General features: G+C 45.7%; 1 protein-coding gene across 3 annotated transcripts in view; it reads left to right on the top strand.

Annotated features, from left to right (window-relative positions):
• LOC102217216 (transcription factor COE3-like) overlaps positions 1-21518 on the top strand; it is a 92732-nt gene extending 71214 nt beyond the window's left edge. For 2 of the 3 annotated variants that reach the window (XM_023329010.1, XM_023329009.1), the window contains exons 11-16: positions 3981-4069; positions 11872-11937; positions 13059-13233; positions 14312-14497; positions 18345-18434; positions 19667-21518. In XM_023329010.1, the coding sequence (XP_023184778.1) occupies positions 3981-4069; positions 11872-11937; positions 13059-13233; positions 14312-14497; positions 18345-18434; positions 19667-19698 (638 nt within the window). In that variant the 3' untranslated portion in view covers positions 19699-21518. The remainder of the gene's footprint in view (positions 1-3980; positions 4070-11871; positions 11938-13058; positions 13234-14311; positions 14498-18344; positions 18435-19666) is intronic. The other variant, XM_023329011.1, reaches the window with a different exon arrangement.
• The last annotated feature ends 623 nt before the right edge of the window (positions 21519-22141 follow it).

Genomic DNA, 22141 nt, shown 5'->3' on the forward strand with positions numbered 1-22141 from the left:
AACATGAAGCTGCAGGCACTCCAGATGCTTTGGTTCAATTAAAATATAAAATTATTTCTTTTTCATGTTCTATTTGTCAGGAAATAACAGTTTATCTTTCCAGAAGGTGTTAGCAGCACCAAGCGGTTTCCTCTGAGTCGGAATCACCTCCTTCCTCCCGGGGCGTTGTGTTGAAAGCTCCCATCTGTCTGAGGAACTAAAAATACCAGCAGCAGATGTTTAAGGGAAGCTTCTCACCTGAGCAGCAGCTTCTCGGCTCCAGAGGCGTCACCAAACTCAAATCAACTGCCATCCGTGACTGACGGGTCGCACAGAACCTCTCAGATGACCCAGATAGCAGACGACACTATAAATCTGTCGCCACAATCAAAACGGAGATGAATACTCTAGTAGTAGTTTGGGTGACCCATAGATTTGGGTGCCCCGTAGTTTTGGGTACCCTGTAGTTTTGGGTACCCTGTAGTTTTGGGTACCCCGTAGTTTGACAGTTTTTCCTGGTCTTTGAGTTGGTGCTTTTTACCGTTGAGCTGTCTATCAGGGACTTTCTGTCCTTTCAGCAGAGACACATTTCATAGAAGTCCACTTCAGGGACTTGTGGAACTAATGGTGAGTGATTAGTCGTTTCTGCGAGGCATTTTTAGCTGCTGTTCCTGAAAATAACAACTCGTCGGATTGGAGGCCTATTTCTTCTAGGCACAGGTTATTATTGGCTAATTGGCAGACTGACGCCACCAATCACAGAGCTCAGAGAAGACTCTTCAGGGAAGAAGCGGGAAGAGAGTTGGAAGGTAACCTGAGGTTCTCAGGTGGGAAGAGTGAGAACAAACTTAGAAAGTTGTCCTCATTGGAGGACGCAATGGGAGGTGATCGGAGACGGTCTATCCACTCTTCAGTGCTGACCTGCGGCGTTTCCTTGTCTGGGTGAGGAAATGGCGGAAGAGATGAGGAACCAAAATAGTAAAAAAGACAAACAGATCTTGCTGGTGGGAAGTTATTGGTTAAGGAGGCCAGACTGGTCGGCCCTCTGTTGTTGCCATGGCGTCTGAATGATGAACTGATGGATGGAGGAATGAAGCTGCAGATCAGATCCCTCAGTCGATGCCTTGTGGCCACTTGAAAACAAATAAGCATGTTGCCCCCATCATCAGTAGCATTGGGCGGTGAGGCGGCGCTGACCCGCATCAACCACCGGGCCAGCTGGCGGCGCGCCGTCCAGGATGATCAGAGCAATACAGCAGGAAGCCACGTAGCGTCTGGCTGAGTGTTCCTGCCACTAACGCATCGTCTCCATGGAAATGCAGCGGTAACGGCGGCCCGGTCCGTCTCCTGGGTGGAGGACCGGAGAGAAAAATGATGGATAAACACAGAGAGGATGAAGAGGAACCTCCTAAGATGTTCCAGGGCTGAAGCTGGACTGGGACCAGCATGTTTACTGGGTTCCTGAAGCAGTTTTTGTCCTGGTTGAACTGGTTTTATTTGGAGCTCCTCCGTCAGAATGCAGAAGTTTCTGTGCTGACGCTCAGCCTCGTCTCCTCTGAAGCTGCAAATCTAGCTTCGCTAAATTAGTTTAACACGGCGCCCGCCTCCGCGCTCCGCTCCTCTTCCTCTCCTCGCTCTCTTAGCTGCCTAATCAGTGAGCGAGCCCATCAGCAGGACGCCGACCAACCATTTGATCCCCCAGCCAGCGGAGAGCAGAAAGCCGAGAGGACCATAAACACTTGATTAAATATGGGAGGAATCAGCCGGAGCCGAGCGACGGCCGCCGCGTCCCCGCTCGCTCAGCAGCAGAGGAAAATCAATAGGAATTACCTGGGAGAAAGTGGCACTGATGCCTGGAATTGCAGCATATGTTTACACTAAATCAGGCAATCTGTCTTCATATGGCGCTGTAATGCGAGGGGTCGGCCCGGGGGCCGGGGTCGCTCTCCAGTTACCGCCTGTTTGGGGGAGGCAGAAGCGGTTCTCTGAAAGCGGCCAATGGAGTGTGAGGTCAAAGGTCGGCCAGATTTTAATGAAGAGACTCGTTTCTGTCAGCGGGGGGCTGATGCATCTCTGAATCTTTGTCCTGACATTCCTCCAGGAAGAGTCGGCACGTCGCCGTGAATCTTTGGCACGAAGAAGGGAGCATAAATATTCAGAGGCCTCAATCCAACAGACATGTCCTAGTCCAAACCCCCGGGACCGGGAACCAGCGGTGGGTTGGCCTGCGGGTGTTCGGAGGTTCTGCAGAGAACACGGCCGTGTTCTTTGATCTTTAAGGGTGGTCGTCATGGTGATGAGAAAAGGAAGAAAACCTGCAGAAGACCCGAGGCTGGGGTCAAAGTTCAGCTTCCACCCTGAATGTCCAGCCATCAGATCAGAGCTGATTAATGGATTACAGTGGCCTAGTCAAAGTCCAGACCTGAGAATTGGAGAATGCTTTAAAGTTTCCAGCTGGGCTCCACTGCCTCAGGACTCTCGGCTGAATCACCAACCAGAAGAGCGGGGTTAAAGGTCAAGCTTTTGGGAGAGGAGCAGATCTTCATCAACATGTTTGGTGTTGGAAAGGAAAACAGAAGAAAAAGTTCTGAGGTTCATCGAACCACTTGTAAGTGGGACTTTGACTAGACCTCAGCCGCTCCCATGGAGTTCCTGGCTCGCTCCAGAGGTTCTGATGTTCGCGGGCAGCTGATTGTTCTTCTTGGCTGCTCCTCCTCCCTCCAAAAAGTCTCTCTGGGATCCCGAGCGCCGCACGGCGTGAGGAGGTAATAGATTCTCTGTTTCCTGTCTGGGAGGCGGGCGCAGCAGGAAGTTGGCGGCGAGGGCTGCGTCCCTCAGCGCTCTGTCGCCCCTCACACATCATCATCCCCGCCTCAGCCTGAAAGCCCTTTTTCTCCTCCGCCGCCGCTCCAAACCTGCTCCGACAAATTTGATTTAGCAGCTCGCCGCGATCCCATTCCCGGAAAAGAAAACAAATATTGTTATAATGGTAATAACATCTATTCGGAGCGGCGGCGACAAACGGCGGCGCAGCTTTTGAAGGAGACCCCTCTGAGCTGCGGACGGCTGCCTTATTCTTATTCATGAAAGCGGCGGTTATGCATATTAGCACAAACTAGCTATTCTCCTCAGCAGCAGTTCAGGTGTCAATCATCCTTACAGGATACAAGAGGCAGCAGCCACAGAGCCGAGGGGGCGGGATCGCCTGACAAATTGTCCCCAAAGTCAAATTTGACAGCCTTTTATGATTAATGGGCTTGATTATGGAGAAGTGTCTCCCTGAACTCATTTCCGGGTGTTTCTGCCGCTCCGGTCGCTGCTGCAGCAGGACGGCTGATTGTTGGCGGAGCTGAATGAGCGGAAGGAAAGAAAAGACGGTTTGGACTGAATTAAGGCGGAATGAGGCCATTCCTTAACCACCAGCAATTCTGGTACCAAAGACCAGCCAGAGGACCGCCGGGTTCCTGAAGGGTTCTGTAGATTGTTCTCTTCATCGTTCTTTAGATCGTTCTCTAGATCCTTCTCTACGAAACATCCACATCGAATAGATCCAGAACCGTCCTGTTCTGGACCCGTCCTCAGGTCCATTTCCACACCTTCTCTCTTTGTAGAAGTTCATCGTCCGGTGAAAGTTTCTCTTTGTTTCTGTGTTCTGGTGAAGTTCTACTGTTGGCTCTGGTCCATGATTGGTTCATACCGGACTGGTCTAGTGAGAGACGGAACCAGGCCCCAGAACAGTTTGGTTCTTCTTTCAGACGGTCCAGGTTGGTTCTGGAGGAACCAAGAGATTCTCTTTGTACGATGGAACCCGGAACCAGAGACCTGGCTGAGAAGCAGATAGGCAGAACCAATCGGGCCGAAGCTGAAACATTCGGAACCAGAACATCAGTAGAACTCAGAGAAGGAACCGGACCGGATGCTAAGTGCAGAACTTCTGAGCTGGTCATGTGACCGGGTTCTGGTTCTGTTGGGCTCTAACCGCCATCCTGTCTCTCCCGCAGCGCTCAACGAACCCACCATCGACTACGGCTTCCAGAGGTTACAGAAGGTCATCCCCCGTCACCCCGGAGACCCCGAGAGGTTACCCAAGGTCAGTGCAGCGCCGCAGGTCAAAGGTCAGACTGCAGTCGGACCCACGACGCACCTGTCAGTCCGACGCCTATGAACCGGCTGAGTGGGTTCTGTCTGGTTCTGTTTGTTCAAAGCTCCATGGCTCGGTTCTGCTGGTCCGAGGGTTAGGGTGCTGACCGGGTCGGGTTCTGATCCGTCTCATCAGGGAGGTCCAGATGTTCTGATCCTTGAAGCAGAAAATAATCAGGATTTTATTTCTTTTGCTTTGAGGGAAAAAAAAAATTTAAATCACATGAAAAAATGCTACAAAATAAAATGTATTTAAAATGTTCTAAATGCATTTATATCAGTCTCCAATGATATTATATATATATGTATATATATAATTATGCTTTTATAATAACTCTAAGTACATTTAATCAGTTTTTTCCACATTTTTATTTCAATTTGAACGTTTCCAGCTCCCTGATTGGTGCGTTCAAATATTAAAAGCTGAAAACTCCTGCAGCCTGTAAACGCATCATCTAGCTGCTGGGTCTGGGTTCTGGGTCCAGAAAGAAACTGATGGAGGTTTTGGGAGGATGACAAAATAAAATAAAATAAAATAAAAATATGCCTTAAAATCTTTGTAGAAAATCTTTGTAGTCCCACACAAATATAGAAAATGTAAAACAGAATAAAGACGAAGTCGATCAGGTTGTTAATTCAAGCAGGAATGATGGGAAAAACTGCGGCTGGACGTTGGCATCAACATCGGCGTCGGGGATGTCTGATGTCTGATGTCTGATATCTGATATCTGATGTCTGATATCTGATGTCTGATATGAAAGAGCTACATTTACGTTAGTCTAGTTTCTGGTCTTTTTTCCGCCTTATTAGTGCTGTTCTAGCGTGGAGGTTAGCGGCCTGTTAGCAAGGAGGGTTAGCATGATATTAGCAGGGAGGTTAGTGTCCTGTTAGCAAGGAGGGTTAGCGCTGTGTTAGCAGGGAGGTTAGCATCCTGTTACTGGAGAGTAATGTTAGCGCTGTGTTAGCGGAGAGGTTAGCGTCCTGTTAGCAGGGAGGTTAGCATGATATTAGCAGGGAGGTTAGTGTCCTGTTACTGGAGAGTAACGTTAGCGCTGTGTTAGCAGGGAGGTTAGCATCCCCTTAGCGGGGAGGTTAGCGAAATATTAGTGGGGAGGTTAGCGTCCTGTTAGCAGACACGTTAGCATGGTATTAGCAGGGAGGTTAGCATCCTGTTAGCAGAGAGGTTAGCGCTGTGTTAGCGGGGAGGTTAGCGTCCTGTTAGCAGAGAGGTTAGCACGGTATTAGCGGGGAGGTTAGTGCCCTGTTAGCAGAGAGGTTAGCGCTGTGTTAGCGGGGAGGTTAGTGTCCTGTTAGCAGAGAGGTTAGCGCGGTATTAGCGGGGAGGTTAGTGCCCTATTAGCAGAGAGGTTAGTGCTGTGTTAGCGGGGAGGTTAGCGTCCTGTTAGCGGAGAGGTTAACGCTGTGTTAGCGGAGAGGTTAGCGTGGTATTAGCGGAGAGGTTAGCGTCCTGTTAGCAGAGACGTTAGCGTCCTGTTAGCGGAGAGGTTAGCGTCCTGTTAGCAGAGACGTTAGCGTCCTGTTAGCGGAGAGGTTAGCGTCCTGTTAGCAGAGACGTTAGCGACCTGTTAGTGGAGAGGTTAGCACGGTATTAGCGGGAAGGTTAGCGTCCTGTTAGCGGAGAGGTTAGCGCTGTGTTAGTGGGGAGGTTAGGGTCCTGTTAGCAGAGAGGTTAGCGCGGTATTAGCGGGGAGGTTAGTGCCCTATTAGCAGAGAGGTTAGTGCTGTGTTAGCGGGGAGGTTAGCGTCCTGTTAGCGGAGAGGTTAGCGCTGTGTTAGCGGAGAGGTTAGCGTGGTATTAGCGGAGAGGTTAGCGTCCTGTTAGCAGAGACGTTAGCGTCATGTTAGCGGAGAGGTTAGCATCCTGTTAGCAGAGACGTTAGCGACCTGTTAGTGGAGAGGTTAGCGCTGTGTTAGTGGAGAGGTTAGCGCGGTATTAGCGGGGAGGTTAGCGTCCTGTTAGCGGAGAGGTTAGCGCTGTGTTAGCGGGGAGGTTAGCTCTGTGTTTCCGGGGAGGCGGCGGCGCCTAGCTGAAGCTAACTGAGGCAGATACCGGCAGGCGGCAGCAGCTGCTGCCTCAGATGGACTCTGACACTCCAAAGCAGTTTCCAAATTGAAACCATTTATCAAAATCTGACATCGGAGATCCAGTCCCTAAAAAAGCAGTTTATTTGTAAATTGATACTAATAGTGAGCGCACATCGTCTGGCCTCTGCGGCGGCCTGATTTACAGCCTGCTCTGCTCCTTTGAAATATTTATTTATTCAGAAGAAAACTCAATAAGCCCTGGGATCGCCTGGCTCCCAGACGCTCCGCGGGTCGGAAGCCCGGCGGGGGGAGGAGAGCCGCCGTGAGCTGACAGAGCGCCATGTCGGCGGCGGCGGCGACGGCGGGTTAACTGGAGCTGTCACTTCTCTTTAGTTTTCACCTGCAGCTGCCACTCCGCCACGCAGGGAGGAAGATGGAGAGAGATGTGAGGACAGATTGATTCGCTGTTGGCTTCGGCTGCAGGGAAACGAGTTAAACTGAATCTAGGAACAATCAGAGCAACAACAGCTCTGCTTTCCTCAGAACCACTTCATAAATACAGAACGCAATTATTAAGAAAACTAAATCTGATTATCAGGTAATAACGACCAATAGTTCAGAACATGGAAATGAGGCCAAATTAGCTCTTATTCAGATGAATTTGCACCAAATGTTTTGTGAATAAAACATAAAAAATGATCTGAGATAATATCTCACTATATACTGTCTTTATTTGCTGGCATTATGGAAAACAGTGATGCTAACTTTAAGCTAGTTAATCCAAATCGTTTTAATAAGAGAAAAATATATTAGTACCAACTTATTACTAATTTAATGATTATGAAACACTGAATAAATCCTGAATTATTTAAACATTTTAAAGAAGGTGTGGTTAGCTGTTAGCATGCTAGCTGTTACCGACACAGAGACAATGAAGACTATAGTTGGAGCATTTCCATCCAGAAGAGACAAATTAAAGAGCTGATCCAGGAGAAAGGTCAGAGGTCAGCCAGTCTCCAGTCAGACCGACCGGTACCAGCAGAACTTTAGTCTTTATCAACGATCAGAGCAAATTTTCCTCATTAAAATCTGTTAAAAACATGAGAAAATATCCATAAGCTACTTAAATCTGATCGATGCAAAGATCCAGAGCAGAGAGATCTGGATGAAGCAAAGCTGAAACGCGTTTGGCGAGTAGCGTGCGCAGCTTTAGCTCTGACCTTTGACCCCATGCTGACTCGCTCAGCGCCGGTCCAATCCGGGATTATTAACTCCATGAATGAGGAGATTTCCACTCTTCATGGGGAATAACGAGCCGAGCCGGATTCATGACAGGAATTTCAATGTTTCCCTGTGAATCACTGCTCCTCTTCCTCCTCCTCCTCCTTCTCCTGGGGGGCCGGGGGGCCAGGGGGGTTCTATCTGAGGCTCTGGGTGATTTATCATTGTTAGGGCCGCTGTCTGATGGCTTCTCCTCCAGGGTCACGATGCTCCTGCTCAGAGCCGCCCGTAATTAAACCCTGAGAAACGGTTGGAAAATAGAGCGAAGAGGAGGAAGAGGAGCAGGAGGAAGAGGAGCAGGAGGAAGAGGAGGAGGAGAAGGAGCAGGAGGAAGAGGAAGAGGGCAGAAGTCAGGAAACTCTAATCCCACTTCCTGTAGCTGAAACATTCCTGATGGTTGGAGACTCCAGATCATCAGAGCTGTTGTCTGCAGGTTTCCAGGTTTCTCCAGGATTTCCAGGGTTTTTCAGGATTCTTCAAGGTTCCACATAAATAACTCTGCGGGGATTTTAAGACTTTAATACTTTTCTGACTTATTTTCTTCATGTTGTAGCTTGTTTTAATATTTTCCCCAAACCCTTTAGCAACAGTCACAAACATGAATATTTATGACTGTCATCATTCAGTAAATAATGACATCATTTAAAATGTCTTTATGACAACCTGACATTAACCAAGAATCATCTGTTATAAATATGTCATAACAGCTATTAATGATCAAAATTTTAAACATTTTATATTTTTGTGTATTATTACATAACCCTGTTGTTTGTTGTTAGTCTTAACTATGACAGTCATGAGACCATTATAATAGTGACATTAATATTTTCCTTTACACATTAAAATAGTTACAGATGTTATTAAGTGTTATTAGTGTCAAAAGCTTTAATAACACAGTCATTAACACTGAACTACTTATAACTACCTTCATAGCTGTAATTATACATTTATTCCTTTATACATTGGAATAAAACAAAAGATAATTTGTTCTTCAAACAGAAGGTTCAACTTCTGGTCAGCTTATTGTAACGCTAAAATACTGATTAAAAAACTAAAACAGAATGAATTATTCTTTAGCTGAAGGAAATCAGTTCTTTCAACAGTCCTAACATTTTTGCTCTGATCATGTCAGCCATCTCCTTGGTTATAGTCTAACGCTCTGATAACAGAGACCTTCTTCTTGTCTTCATGTCCAGGAAGCAGATCTTTGAAGGAAATGCTCAGAAATTATAGCTGTTCTTGTTATAGTTAATCATGGTGAATTCAAACTTGGTGAATCTCTTCAGGACATTCTCACAGTGGGTGGAGACTCAATCCACTGAGGTCACTTCAAAAACCAATAAACAAAAAACAATGTGATCTTAATTCAGAATTTATTTAAATACCATTTTAAAAATGTCCCTTGCTGCAAACTGTCAGGATGGTAGACTGGCAGACAAATGTCTAGTTACATGACTGGTTGTTATAAAGTGCAATTATTAATACAATTAGCATAAAGACTAGAGCTGAGCAAAATTATTCTGATCAAATATTTGTTTGGCAGAAATTCATACAGCCTGTTATTCAGATTGCATCATTTAATGTATAGTTTTAGGATCTTTTCACTTAATTAGCATTTGAAATTATTTCCAACCAGATACTCTGGCTTATGGATGTTTGCAAGAAGTTTATTAAATAAATAGAATAAACACCAGTTTTTCATTTGACAACAATTAGTTGTCTAAAACGTAACTTGTTAACTGGTGGATGTTAATTCCTGTTCCCCCCTCACCTGGAGAAAATAGTAACACAAAAATGACTTACCTAATTTCCTTGGGGATATTTCATCTGCTTCTTCCTCTGGTGGCTGGTCCTCATCATCATCCTCCACACCTGTAGCTCGTCTTCATTAGCCGCCTTTGCCCCCCACCATGTGTCCTTAGGCTGAAACGGGTCTTTATGTGGATAAAGTTGCCAAAGCAAAGAACACAAGCACCATGTTGCATCAGCCAAGTTGCTAAATAAAACACATAACGGATAACTTTGACTAACATATTAGCTTTTAATTTGTCAGATTAAAATTGGAGGGGAAAAACTTATTTACCTGCCTATAAAATATGTTTAATATTAAGGGCTAACCTTACAGTAATGGAGTTTAATAACTTTAGCTAACATTAACTTACAGCAAGGTAGCATTAGCTTGAATGGCTCATAGCTAACATTATAAAGAAAGAAAACATAGTCAATGTTTTATTCTCAAATAAATAATAATAAATGTAAAGTTAATAAAACATATACCTGATATGTATTAGGCAGCACTTTGTCTTCTTTTTAAACAGCTCTGGCTGTTAGAACTTGAGACCAACAAGATGAAAGATTTCTTCTTCACCAAAACACTAAACGCCTGTTTGCTGATAACTCTGTTATTAAAGCGTTTGACTCTAATAACATCTGTAACTATTTCAATGTGTAAGGGAAAATATTAATGACACAATTATAATGGTCTCATGCCTGTCATAGTTAAGACTAACAATAAATAATTACAGTAATGTAATAATACTCAAAAATACTTATGAGATATTTATGACAAATGATTCTTGGTTAATGTCATGTTGTCATATCAAAGACATTTTAAATAATGTCAACTTTGCATTAAAAGTGTCATTATTTACTGAATGACACTTTATGACGACAGTAATAAATATTCATGAAGACTTATTCATGTTGTTATGTCAGTTTTTGCACAACCCTTCAAATAAAGTTACCATATTTTAGTTTTACTTCATTTTTCTCAGTATATTCGTGTTTCAGGGAGAATTGTTCCACTTCCATTTATCCACATATTAATATAAGTATAGATATTATTATTTATACTGGTTTGGATTATTTAGATTTTGCAAATATTTTTTAATTTTTTTCCCACTATACTTTATTGTTTGTGTTTTAATCATCTATTTTTTCAATAATATTCAATAACACAGAACAATTACTAATATAATATTATATAATTTCTGTTAAAACATTTTATTAACATTAATAAAAAATTAGTATTTTATAAAAAGGGTTAAATAAAGTCTAAAACTTTAAAGTTGATAATCTCTGATAAAACAGAGATTAAATTCAATCCAGAGTTTTGAAATAAAAATGAATTAATATTTAACTGATGGAAAAACTTGTCTCCTTTCCGATGAGCCAATTAACCAATCAGCAGCCAGATCCTGCTGGGAGCTTCAGCTTTATCGGATCGATCCGACAGGAAAGCCATGGACCAGTGGGGTGTGTGTGTGTGCGTGTGTGGGTGTGTGTGTGTGTGTGTGTGTGTGTGTGTGTGTGTGTGTGTGTGTGTGTGTGTGTGTGTGTGTGTGTGGCAGCTAGCAGCCAATTAGCAGCTCTAACAGCTGATCCAGAAGCAGCACAAACTGAAAGTGTCACTTAGACACAAAATCTGTTCATTCAAAGACAAATAGAGGAAAAAGACGTGAAGGACATTCTGTCTGTTTGATCAGGTCAGGATTTATTGATCAATGTAGAATACAAACACACCTGGAAGCACCTGGAAACACCTGGACAGGTGAATTTAGAGAGCTGGTGATGGCAGCATCATGGAGGCCTCAGAGGTCTCATTAACTGGAGAAGGATGCTGCGTCTGTCAGGGTGTAATGAAAACACACACACGGTGGAGTGTGGGTGTGTGTTTGTGTATTTTACACAGCAGCTGCTGAGTCGTGGCGTCGCCGCTGCTGCAGCCGAGCGAAGGAGACATTAACTAACTTCTGTTTTCTAATGGAGATTAATGAAGCCACAGGAAACACACACACTCAGGGTAACACACACACACTCAGGGTAAGATCCAGAGACGGCGTTTCATCTGAGAGGTTGATTAGTTTGAGTCTGAGAGAAAACAAAAAGGTTAAAGTGAAATAAGAGGAAGAGGAGGAAGATGATGAAGATGAATGGATGGCGACCAGAGGAGGAGGAGGAGGAAGAGGAGGAGACGTTCAGTGAGGATGAGGAATGTTTGGGATGAAGAAGACTTTGTTCTGCTCTGGGGAATCAAAGCGTTTGATTGGTCTGATCAGTGACAAGTTGAGGATGTTCATCATCATGGAGGAGCAAAATCAACCGGGCCTGACGGAACCGAGTCGTTGATCTGAAGAACCTTGGAAGATCCCAGGAGACGCTCTTCCTGCAGGAAGTGACCCGGTTCTGTTCTGGATGACGGCCAGAACCAGAACCTGCACCATACAGAGCTAGGTGTTTTCCTCCTCTCCGACCTTTGACCTTTTCTCAGCTCGGGTTCTCTTGGGACTTTTTCTGTTTGGATGAATCCAATTTCTTCTTCTCCCGTCTTTTTGCTGCGGCTGATCTGTTGCCATAGCAACCAGATGAATGCCGTCCTCCAGTCAGAGCGGCCATGTTCTGATCTGGGTTTTCTGTCATTCTCAGGAGGTTCTGCTAAAGCGGGCCGCCGACCTGGTGGAGGCGCTGTACGGCATGCCGCACAACAACCAGGTGAGCCCGACCCGGACCGAGCCGACCCGACACACAACCCAAGGTTCTGATCATCAGTTCCGGGACCATTCACAGATTGGTTCTGAAATCTTTAAAAACAGTCTAAGGTATATCCTAAACATCAGAACCGGCCCGATCGGATCGTCCAGTCGTGCGATCGTCCAGTCGTGCGGTCGTCCAGTCGTGCGGTCATGCGATCGTCCAGTCGTGCGGTCGTCCATTCGTGCGGTCATGCGATCGTCCAGTCGTGCGGTCGTCCAGTCGTGCGGTCATGCGATCGTCCAGTCGTGCGGTCGTCCATTCCTGCGGTCGTCCATTCGTGCGATCTTCCAGTCGTGCGTTCGTCCATTCCTGCGGTCGTCCATTCGTGCGATCGTCCAGTCGTACGTTTGTCCAGTCGTGCGATCGTCCAGTAGTGCGTTCGTCCAGTCGTGCGATCGTCCATTCGTGCGATCATCCATTCGTGCGTTTGTCCATTCGTGCGATCTTCCAGTCGTGCGTTCGTCCATTCCTGCGGTCGTCCAGTCGTGCGTTCGTCCATTCCTGCGGTCGTCCATTCGTGCGATCTTCCAGTCGTACGTTTGTCCAGTCGTGCGATCGTCCAGTCGTACGTTTGTCCAGTCGTGCGATCGTCCAGTAGTGCGTTCGTCCAGTCGTGTGATCGTCCATTCGTGCGATCATCCATTTGTGCGTTTGTCCAGTCGTGCGATCTTCCAGTCGTGCGATCTTCCAGTCGTGCGATCGTCCATTCGTGCGTTTGTCCAGTCGTGCGATCTTCCAGTCGTGCGATCTTTCACTCGTGCTTTCGTCCATTTGTGCGATCGTCCAGTCGTGCGTTCGTCATGTCTTGCGATCGTCCAGTCGTGCGATCGTCCAGTCGTGCGTTCGTCATGTCGTGCAATCGTCCATTCACTGTTTGTCCATTCATGCGTACGTCCATTCATGCGCTCATGTCTATCACGGCTCCTGGTTTAGTTTTCTCTGTCCTCAGATGAAACCTCCGTCGTCAGCAGTTGTTGGATTATTTCTGGGTCAGGATTTGTGCCGTTTGGCTCCGTGCTTCCTTTAACCAGCTGGCCACGGCCTAGTCCAAGTCTGACCCGTGTCCTCCCTCTCCGCAGGAGATCATCCTGAAGCGCGCTGCCGACCTGACCGAGGCGCTCTACAGCGTGCCGCGCAGCCACAACCAGCTGCCGTCGCTGGCCGGCTCTGCCGCTCACTCCGGCATGATGAGCGTCAACTCCTTCAGCAGCCAGCTGGCCGTCAACATCAGCGAGGCAACGCAAGCCGACCAGGGTGAGCCGTCCCGCGTTTCCTCCCTCTCAGCCGACCGGGGTGAGCCGTCGTCCGGTTCTCCCATCCAGCAGCTAACCAGTGAGGTGATGGGAAACCTCGTAACTCCACCGGTTCTGTTGAAACACGGCGAGGAGCTGCAGCCTCTGATTGCTGAATAATGAAATCTTTTACGCCACGTAAATAACGTCAGCATCTCACATCCACTTCCTGGATCAGAGTCGGACCCAGAACCAGAATCAGAACCCAGCTGCTCCAGAAACAACCAGGAAAATACCTGGAGGTCAGCTGCAGACAGTCCGGATCAGAACCAGAACTCAACTGGAAACAAGCAGGAAGTAGATCAGAAAGTAAAACTCCAGATGTTGACTTTGCTCTGCGGTCTGGTTGGTTCTGTTGGGATCGGACCAGCAGGAAGCAGCAAACACATGTTTCTGATTCAGGAAGTGGATTTGCTTCCCACGCCGTCCAAACTCTCACACCAACAGACACATGTTTCCTATCGGCTGATGGGAATCCCCGAGGCCGGCAGGGTCAGGGGTCAGGGAGAGGGAGTGGTGATGTCACAGCAGGAAGTTCCAACATGGAGGGAAGAAAAAAACTATTTCATTCCCGTCTCTACCATCAAAACGTTGAACCTGGGAAAGTATTCACCCCCCAAAAACACGTGACTTCTCCAGAGTGAAAATAACATTGGATGGATGCTGCAGCATCTTAATCAGATGCAAGTCCAGACTTTGACTAGGCCATACATTAACAGTCCTGAGCATCCAGAGGACTTACTGTTGAACCTTTACACATCCAGGAGTACAATCCATGACTCCAAGTGGTCCTGAAGCATCCCAGACCGTGATACTGCCACCACCATGTCTGACTGTAGGTACAAAGTTCAGGCTTTGATCTGCAGAGGGCGCATTAACAAATGAAATCATAAGTGAGAAACTCTTTTATTTATTTTAGCTTTGTCTCGTGTTTGATGATCAGAAACAGCAGCAGGACACGACAGGTTGTGAATACTTTGTTCTTGTGATGGCGTTCCTCAGTACATGTCTGAACAAGCTTCCTGTTTCTCCTTCTTCAGGTTATTCCCGTAACTCCAACAGCGTGTCACCGCGTGGCTATGTGCCAAGCTCCACGCCGCAGCAGTCCAACTATAACACCATCACGTCCTCCATGAACGGATATGGCGCCGCCGCCATGACCAACCTGGGCGTTCCCGGCTCCCCCGGATTCCTCAATGGATCCACCGCCAACTCTGCTTACGCAAGTGAGTCAACGCCGGAATCAAACCTTCAACCAGCAGAGAGACGTGCAGTGATGAGGAGTAGAGATCGACTTCCTCACTCTTCATCCCTGGGAGAGGAGCGACTATGTGGGACTTTGGTGGTGCTGTCAGGGAACGCTTCCTGTGAAGGAATGTTGACCTGGAAATGTTGGGGTCAGGGAAACTCGCAAGGGAACGTGGGTTTAGTTAGCCATGAACTCAGACATTCAGAAAAGATTCAGGTATTCTTCAATCTTTAGCCTCATTGATAGAAAGTTTAGAGGAAGGTCAATGTTTCACCTGTCAGTTACACTGTAAACACAAAGTCTCTGATCAGAGGTGAGGTTTGGTTTTCAGATGCTGAATCTCTTAGGCTTGTTAAAACGTACAGATCTGATCTAAAGAAAGAAATGACTTCAGATCTTTGTCATTAGCTGCTGTTAGCTTGTGCTAGTGTCAGTAGTGCAATTGTAGGTTACAGTCAACCAGATCTTAGAATCAATATTTGGCAGATTTCCTAAACTGTATCTTTTTAAAATTAATACTTAATCCCAGGGTTAGGGTTAGGGTTAGACAGAATCCCTCAAATGGTAATAAAACAATGTAAAGGGAATGCACATATAGTATAGCCTCTTTATTTATGCTTCCTGCAAAAAATATAAAAAATATGTTCACTCTATTCTACAATAAATGGAAAATAAAAACTAAAGCTCACTGTATCTCTTAGCTTTAGCATGCTAATGGTATGTTTAGCATGGTAATGTTAGTCTTAGCACACTAAAAATGTTATTAAAATTATTTTAATATAAAACTGAAATATCAGAAGAAATGCTTCATGTTATTTTCACCTTAAAGCAAAATGTAAGAAGTTAAAATTATAACTAGCTGTAGGTCTTGGCTTTGGGATGCTAACACTATTATTAGCATGTTAATGTTAATCTTACACACTAAATGTTATTAAATTTAGCTTTACATGTTAGAATAAATTATTTAATGTTTTAACTCAAGGAAAATTTTGGAAGTTGAAATAATTATTTGTAGGTCCTAGCCTTATCATGCTAAAGCTTTCATTAGCATGCTAATGTTAATGTGAGCACAAGGGTTAAAGTTAGCTTTATTTCACAGCTGGTAAGGGTTAGGGTTATAAAACATAAAGCTTCACATATAGTAGAAATACTTCAAAACCATAAAGAAGAATTTAGCTGTGGGAAAGCCGTAGAACATCTCCGGTGAGGATCAGAGTTCTGGATGGAAAACCTCTAGAGCAGGATGAAGATGATGGGTCCAAGCTGATATGAAGCTCCAGAATCAGGCAGCATCACGTTGCATGGATGAGGCAAACGTCGTGTGTCGGGTCCAAACCGAGTCCGCCCAGACTAGAGCTCAGCAGGTGAACAGGAAGCTGCTGCTCACACTGTTTGCTGCAACAACTGATTTTCATGTCTGCAGCCGGAGGGTCAGTGGGGGTGGATCTGTTAGTGGTGTGTTTGTGGTGTTTTAATGGTGTGTTTGTTGTGTGTTTGTGGTGTTTTAATGGTGTGTTAGTCGTGTTTGAATGGTGTGTTTGTGGTGTTTTAATAGTGTGTTGGTGTGTTAGTGGTGTGTTTGTGGTGTTTTAATAGTGTGTTAGTGGTGCGTTAGTGGTGTGTTTGTGGTGTTTTAATAGTGTGTTAGTGGTGCGTTAGTGGTGCGTTTGTGGTGTTTTAATGGTGTGTTTGTGGTGTTTTAATGGTGTGTTTGTGGTGCGTTAGTGGTGTGTTTGTGGTGCGTTAGTGGTGTGTTTGTGGTGCGTTAGTGGTGTGTTTGTGGTGTTTTAATGGTGTGTTTGTGGTGTTTTAATGGTGTGTTTGTGGTGCGTTAGTTGTGTGTTTGTGGTGTTTGAATGGTGTGTTTGTGGTGCGTTAGTGGTGCGTTTGTGGTGTTTGAATGATGTGTTTGTGGTGTTTTAATAGTGTGTTGGTGCGTTAGTGGTGTGTTTGTGGTGTTTTAATAGTGTGTTAGTGGTGCGTTAGTGGTGTGTTTGTGGTGTTTTAATAGTGTGTTAGTGGTGCGTTTGCGGTGTTTTAATGGTGTGTTTGTGGTGTTTGAATGGTGTATTTGTGGTGTTTTAATAGTGTGTTAGTGGTGCGTTAGTGGTGCGTTTGTGGTGTTTTAATGGTGTGTTTGTGGTGTTTTAATAGTGTGTTTGTGGTGTTTTAATGGTGTGTTTGTGGTGCGTTAGTGGTGTGTTTGTGGTGTTTTAATGGTGTGTTTGTGGTGTTTTAATGGTGTGTTTGTGGTGTTTTAATGGTGTGTTAGTGGTGTGTTTGTGGTGTTTTAATAGTGTGTTAGTGGTGTGTTTGTGGTGTTTTAATGGTGCGTTTGTGGTGTTTTAGTGGTGTGTTTGTGGTGTTTTAATAGTGTGTTGGTGCGTTAGTGGTGCGTTTGTGGTGTTTTAATGGTGTGTTTGTGGTGTTTTAATGGTGTGTTTGTGGTGCGTTAGTGGTGTGTTTGTGGTGTTTTAATGGTGTGTTTGTGGTGTTTTAATGGTGTGTTTGTGGTGTTTTAATAGTGTGTTAGTGGTGCGTTTGTGGTGTTTTAATGGTGCGTTTGTGGTGTTTTAATAGTGTGTTAGTGGTGCGTTTGTGGTGTTTGAATGGTGTGTTTGTGGTGCGTTCGTGGTGTGTTTGTAGAGCGTAGTGAAAGCACCCGCCAGGAACTCTTTGTTGTTTTGGCTGCTGTTTCTAAAAGCTCAACAAGTCTCAGAGAGACTCGTTTAGACAGCAGTGAGCTCAAACCGTGTCTCCATGCCAGGCGATGCGGTTGTCCCCGGTGACCAAACAACGCCTGGCCGAGCTACAGCTTCCTGCCGCCAAGCCTTGGTGTGTGTGTGTTTGTTTCTAATACCTTGTGGAGACCATTTTCCTGACATACTACGTTGTGGGGACCCACTGCTCCTTGTGGGACCGAAGCCTGGGCCCCACAAGGGCAATTGCTGTTTTTGGGTCAGGGCTCAGATTTAGGACTAAAGTGTGAATTGAGTTTTGGTTGGTTAGGATTAGGCTGTAGAAATGAATGGAAGTCAATGGAAAGTCCCCACAAAGACAGCCACGCAAACGCGCGCGCGTGTGTGTGTGTGTGGGGGGGGGGGGGGGTTGGGGTGGGTGTGTGTGTGTGTGTGTGTGAACACCATCACACATTGTCCTCCTCCTCCTGTCCATTCCTCCATCCCTGCTCCTACACTAACACACTAACTTCCTTCATGCTTTCCTTCGGTCTGATCCATGAACTACCGGAACAGGAAACATGAAGGAATGTGGGGTTCTATGAATCACGTTACATTCCAGCTTCTTTCCTCACCGCTTCATGTTCTGATGAATCATTCACATAATCTGTGAAACTCCAGGGAAACTTTGAAAGGAACAAATCCATGTTTTCCAGAGAAAATTCCTGCTTATGGCAGAGAGACGTTGAGAGCTAAATGTAGAAAACATCTTTAGTTAACAACTGATGTAGAGGCCAGCCGTTCCTGAACGCATCGCCCTCTGTTGGTCCCTGAATGCATCTAACCCTCTGGCAGAATTTCTCTGGAAATGTTTGGACTGTTCCTTCACTGAGAAAGAAACTGGACAGCAGGTGGATTTACTCCTCACACACACCTACCTGTGCAGGGGCGGGGCTCCGGCTCTCTTCAGGTGTCTTTATTCCTTCAGGTTATGGATCAACTTTGCTCCTTCAGGTCGGGGTCCTCCTCCTCCTCTTCATCTTCACCTCCCCTACCCCCCTGCATGACTCACCCGTCACCCCTCGTCTTCCTCACCTACTCCTCTTCCTCTGCCTGATTCATTCTCTGTCCATATGATCTCCGCAGTCAAGCAGAAGAGCGCCTTCGCCCCCGTCGTGCGGCCTCAGACCTCCCCGCCCCCCACCTGCACCACCACCAATGGCAGCAACCTCCAGGGTGAGCATTCCCCCCCCTCCCTCCCCCCGTTAGCCCCTCCCCCCCGGTCCCTGGCGGGACGCCCATCATCAATCAGAAGTCAAAGTTGATCCATAACTGGCAGGAAGTTCAGTTCACATTCTGCTGAGTCGGTCCAAAGAACAAGGAAAGCTTCTGTTCGTGATTCTGACCCAGACCCAGATCAGAACCTCAGAACCCAGAGCGGTTCTATTCCGGAGCAGCGGCCACCTCAGCAGAACTGCTGCCTCCAGACACGTTCTTCTTCTGTGGTTTTACTCATTTCTGGTTTAAACTGGAGGAAGACGAATCATGAAGCCAATATTTACCAGCATTACCAGAGAATATTTATCATGTAATAAGTAACTTATGTTTGTGATGGTAGGATCTGCCACCTGCTGGCAGGAATGGAGAACTGCATTTGGCCCAAATTTACAGAAATAACGGCGCGTTCTGTTTCCACGGTCCCTGAGGCGTCGTTCCATGCAACAAATGCACCGCAGCTGCTGAGCCTCACCCTGGAGCTGAGGGCCGCATGGGGCCACCATGGAGCCACACGGGGCCACATGGAGCCACCATGGAGCCGCATGGAGCCACCATGGAGCCGCATGGGGCCACCATGGAGCCACCATGGAGCCACCATGGAGCCACCATGGAGCCACACGGGGCCACATGGAGCCACACGGGGCCACATGGAGCCACCATGGAGCCGCATGGGGCCACCATGGAACATTTACACAAAAAAATATTTCATTTGGCATCAAGTTTCTCATTTTAGTTCAGGAACAAGAGCAAAAATCTTTAAGAAACATTTTTAATACTTTACAATAGAAATGATTTCATTAACTCTCCAAAAATGTCTCGTGTTTTTTCAGGCTCTGGCAGATACGTTTATGATTGAGATGATTTCTGATGAAACTCAGAGGAAGAACTAAAAAGTTCACCAAAATAAATCATCTGTACTGAGTTATTTTTCAGTATCAAGTTTAAGTAAATGAAGGTTTAATCTTAATAAAGAATAATTTTATGAATGCATTTCAGCAAGAGGATAAAATGACATAAAGTAATTCAATTAAACTGATAAACTGATCAAATTCATTCATAGGATTTGATTTTCTTAGTTTTTTAAACTAATTTCTAAATATTCCAGAAATGTGAAATGTTTTTAGCCATTAGCATATTAGCCTGTTAGCCTGTTAGCATGTTTTTGACAGGTCACTGTCTGTGTATTTCAGCCATGGCCGGCCTCATCGTGCCCCCCATGTGAGGAACTGCTGAACCAGAACCGCCAGCAGCAGGACTTCCCGGATGGACCCTGCTGGTTCTGCTCCTCTGGAACTGGACAGGTCCAACGGCAGCTGTGGTTCTGAAGAAAATGCAAAACAGAACATTTCCTCCTCCACAGACCGGACGTTTGGGTTTCCTGGTACCAGGAAGCGGTTCTGGTTCCGGTCCAGCTGGTCACACGCTGCTGCTGGTTTGTTCCTCCTCTGATGCACATCTGGATCTTTTGCTGCTCCTCCAGACGTTTGCAGCTCCAGAGTTGGTTCTGTTGGACTCTAGAGGTTCTCCAGAACCCGTCCTGGTCCCAGTGGATCCAGTCGGACCTAGTCCAGTTCATTCTGTTTGGTTTGTTTGAATCCGAGCCGGACCAGAACGTTCCGGTCCAGCGGAGTGTTTTCCTTCTGGTCCCGTGCCGTCCGCCATGTTTGTTTCCTCAGGCAGGAAACAGGAAGCTGCAGAGGTCAGCTTCCTGTTTCCTGCTCACGTTTCTTTCTGTAGTCCGGTTCGGTTTGTGTCCGGGTCTGACCCGGTTTTGTTCCTTGTGATTCTTTTCCATGTTTTTCTGAGCGATTCGATCCATAAACCTGGAAATCTTTTAGATCCTGTAAAAACACAAACCAAGAAAATAATCCTGTTTTTGTAAAAAAAAAAAAAAAAAAAAGAAAAAAAAAATCAGGTGGCGATTGACCTCAGAAAGCAGGAAGTAAAACTTTCATCACTTTTGTACAAAAAGCTTTTTTCCGATATTTAACTTTTTGTAAACGACTTTGTGTTTTTGCTGCTTTTCCTCGTCGGTGTTTTATTGTGAAATCTATATTCTTGCTTATTTCTAAATGCACTGTCATGGTTGGAGCACTAAAGAAGAGAAACGATGAAACCACAAACCGTCCCTGCCACGACAAACCTTTATGCTAACCTCATAATGTCACGCAATACTCCAGGACATTCCAGGATATTCCAGGATATTGCTACATCAGGGACAGAATGGTTGGTTCTTTTTATGAGCATCAGATTTTAAAACGTTCTGTCCCCTGATCCGGATCATCAGAACCGGGTCCAGGTTAGATCTCCAGAAAAAACAAAGGAACATTTTAGCAACATCAAGAACTTAAAGTTTTGAAAATTTGGTTAAAATGTTCAAGTTTATGAAGTTATTTGTTGTTTCTGTTTTGTTTCTGCAGAGAAAAGAGAATATTTCAGTTTTCAGGATTTTCTCAGGTTCTCCAAAACTTTCAAGGTTTTCATTTCTTCACTCCCAGCCATAAGAAATGATTCTGAACATTAATATGAGATCCTGTGAAGTTTCAGTGAAAAACTGATTATTTTAGCTTTAATGTCGACGTTCGCTCCACGTCTGGCTCCGCTCTCAAAATGTTCCATTTCCTGAACTGCTCCAGGTTTTTCAAGGCTTTTCAAGGGAGCAGGGTTGATGGTGACTGGGAATAAAATGCTGTTTCCATGGGAACCTGCAGCTCCAGTTACTTCCCCCTGAACTCTGCGACCTAGGACCAGCCGTCTCCAATCAGGTCCTCAGTTCAGAAAGGTTTTGTTTTCTTCAATGTGAAAGAGGCCAGAGGTTTATGATCTTTGTGAAATATGAAATATATCAAAGTATATCAAAGCACAATGTTTACTTATTGTCTTTAGAACGGACCCCCGGGGCGGGTTGGGGCCCCCGGCCCGGGGCCTGGGTTTTTCTGTCTCCGGCTGTAAATTGCTGCATGTCTTCTGTTCTCAGATGTTTGCTGTGATTCGTGCTTTTTGTACAGAAAAGGTCTAATAAAGATTAACGTTTGGCTTCAAGCTGCCGTGTCTGGACCTCTGCTTTCTGCCGGGCCCAAACCGCTGGTTCTGAAGGCCCGGTTCGGTTCCACTGTTCTGGACTCATCTGAACCAGCTGTGAAGCAGGAAAACAGCTGATCCTCTCTGGGTCGGTTCGGAAACGATGGTTGGATTAAAATCGTCTGAATGTGACTGACCTGAGATCAGCTGACCTGCTGCTCATCCAGGAGTCTCAGCCTCCTGATTCTGGTTCTGATCAGGTTTCTGTCTGTAGATTAATGAAAATGCTCCACTAACTGACTGACTGGTGCTCAGTGCTTCCGACTGAAGGAAAGATCTGACTGAGCCCTGGTTTCTTCCAGGTAATTAAAGGTGATGCTGAGATTAATGTAAAATAATCTATTTCATCTTCATGAAGCCAGGAGGAACATTTAAACTTATCCTGATCATCACCTCCCTGTTTAACTCGCCTGCTTCCTGTTTAACTCGCCTGCTTCCTGTTTAACGCGCCTGCTTCCTGTCTAACGCGCCTGCTTCCTGTTTAACGCGCCTGCTTCCTGTTTAACGCGCCTGCTTCCTGTTTAACTCGCCTGCTTTCTGTTTAACGCGCCTGCTTCCTGTTTAACTCGCCTGCTTCCTGTTTA

The sequence above is a fragment of the Xiphophorus maculatus genome, chromosome 23, assembly GCF_002775205.1.
Source record: "Xiphophorus maculatus strain JP 163 A chromosome 23, X_maculatus-5.0-male, whole genome shotgun sequence".
Lineage (NCBI taxonomy): Eukaryota > Metazoa > Chordata > Actinopteri > Cyprinodontiformes > Poeciliidae > Xiphophorus > Xiphophorus maculatus.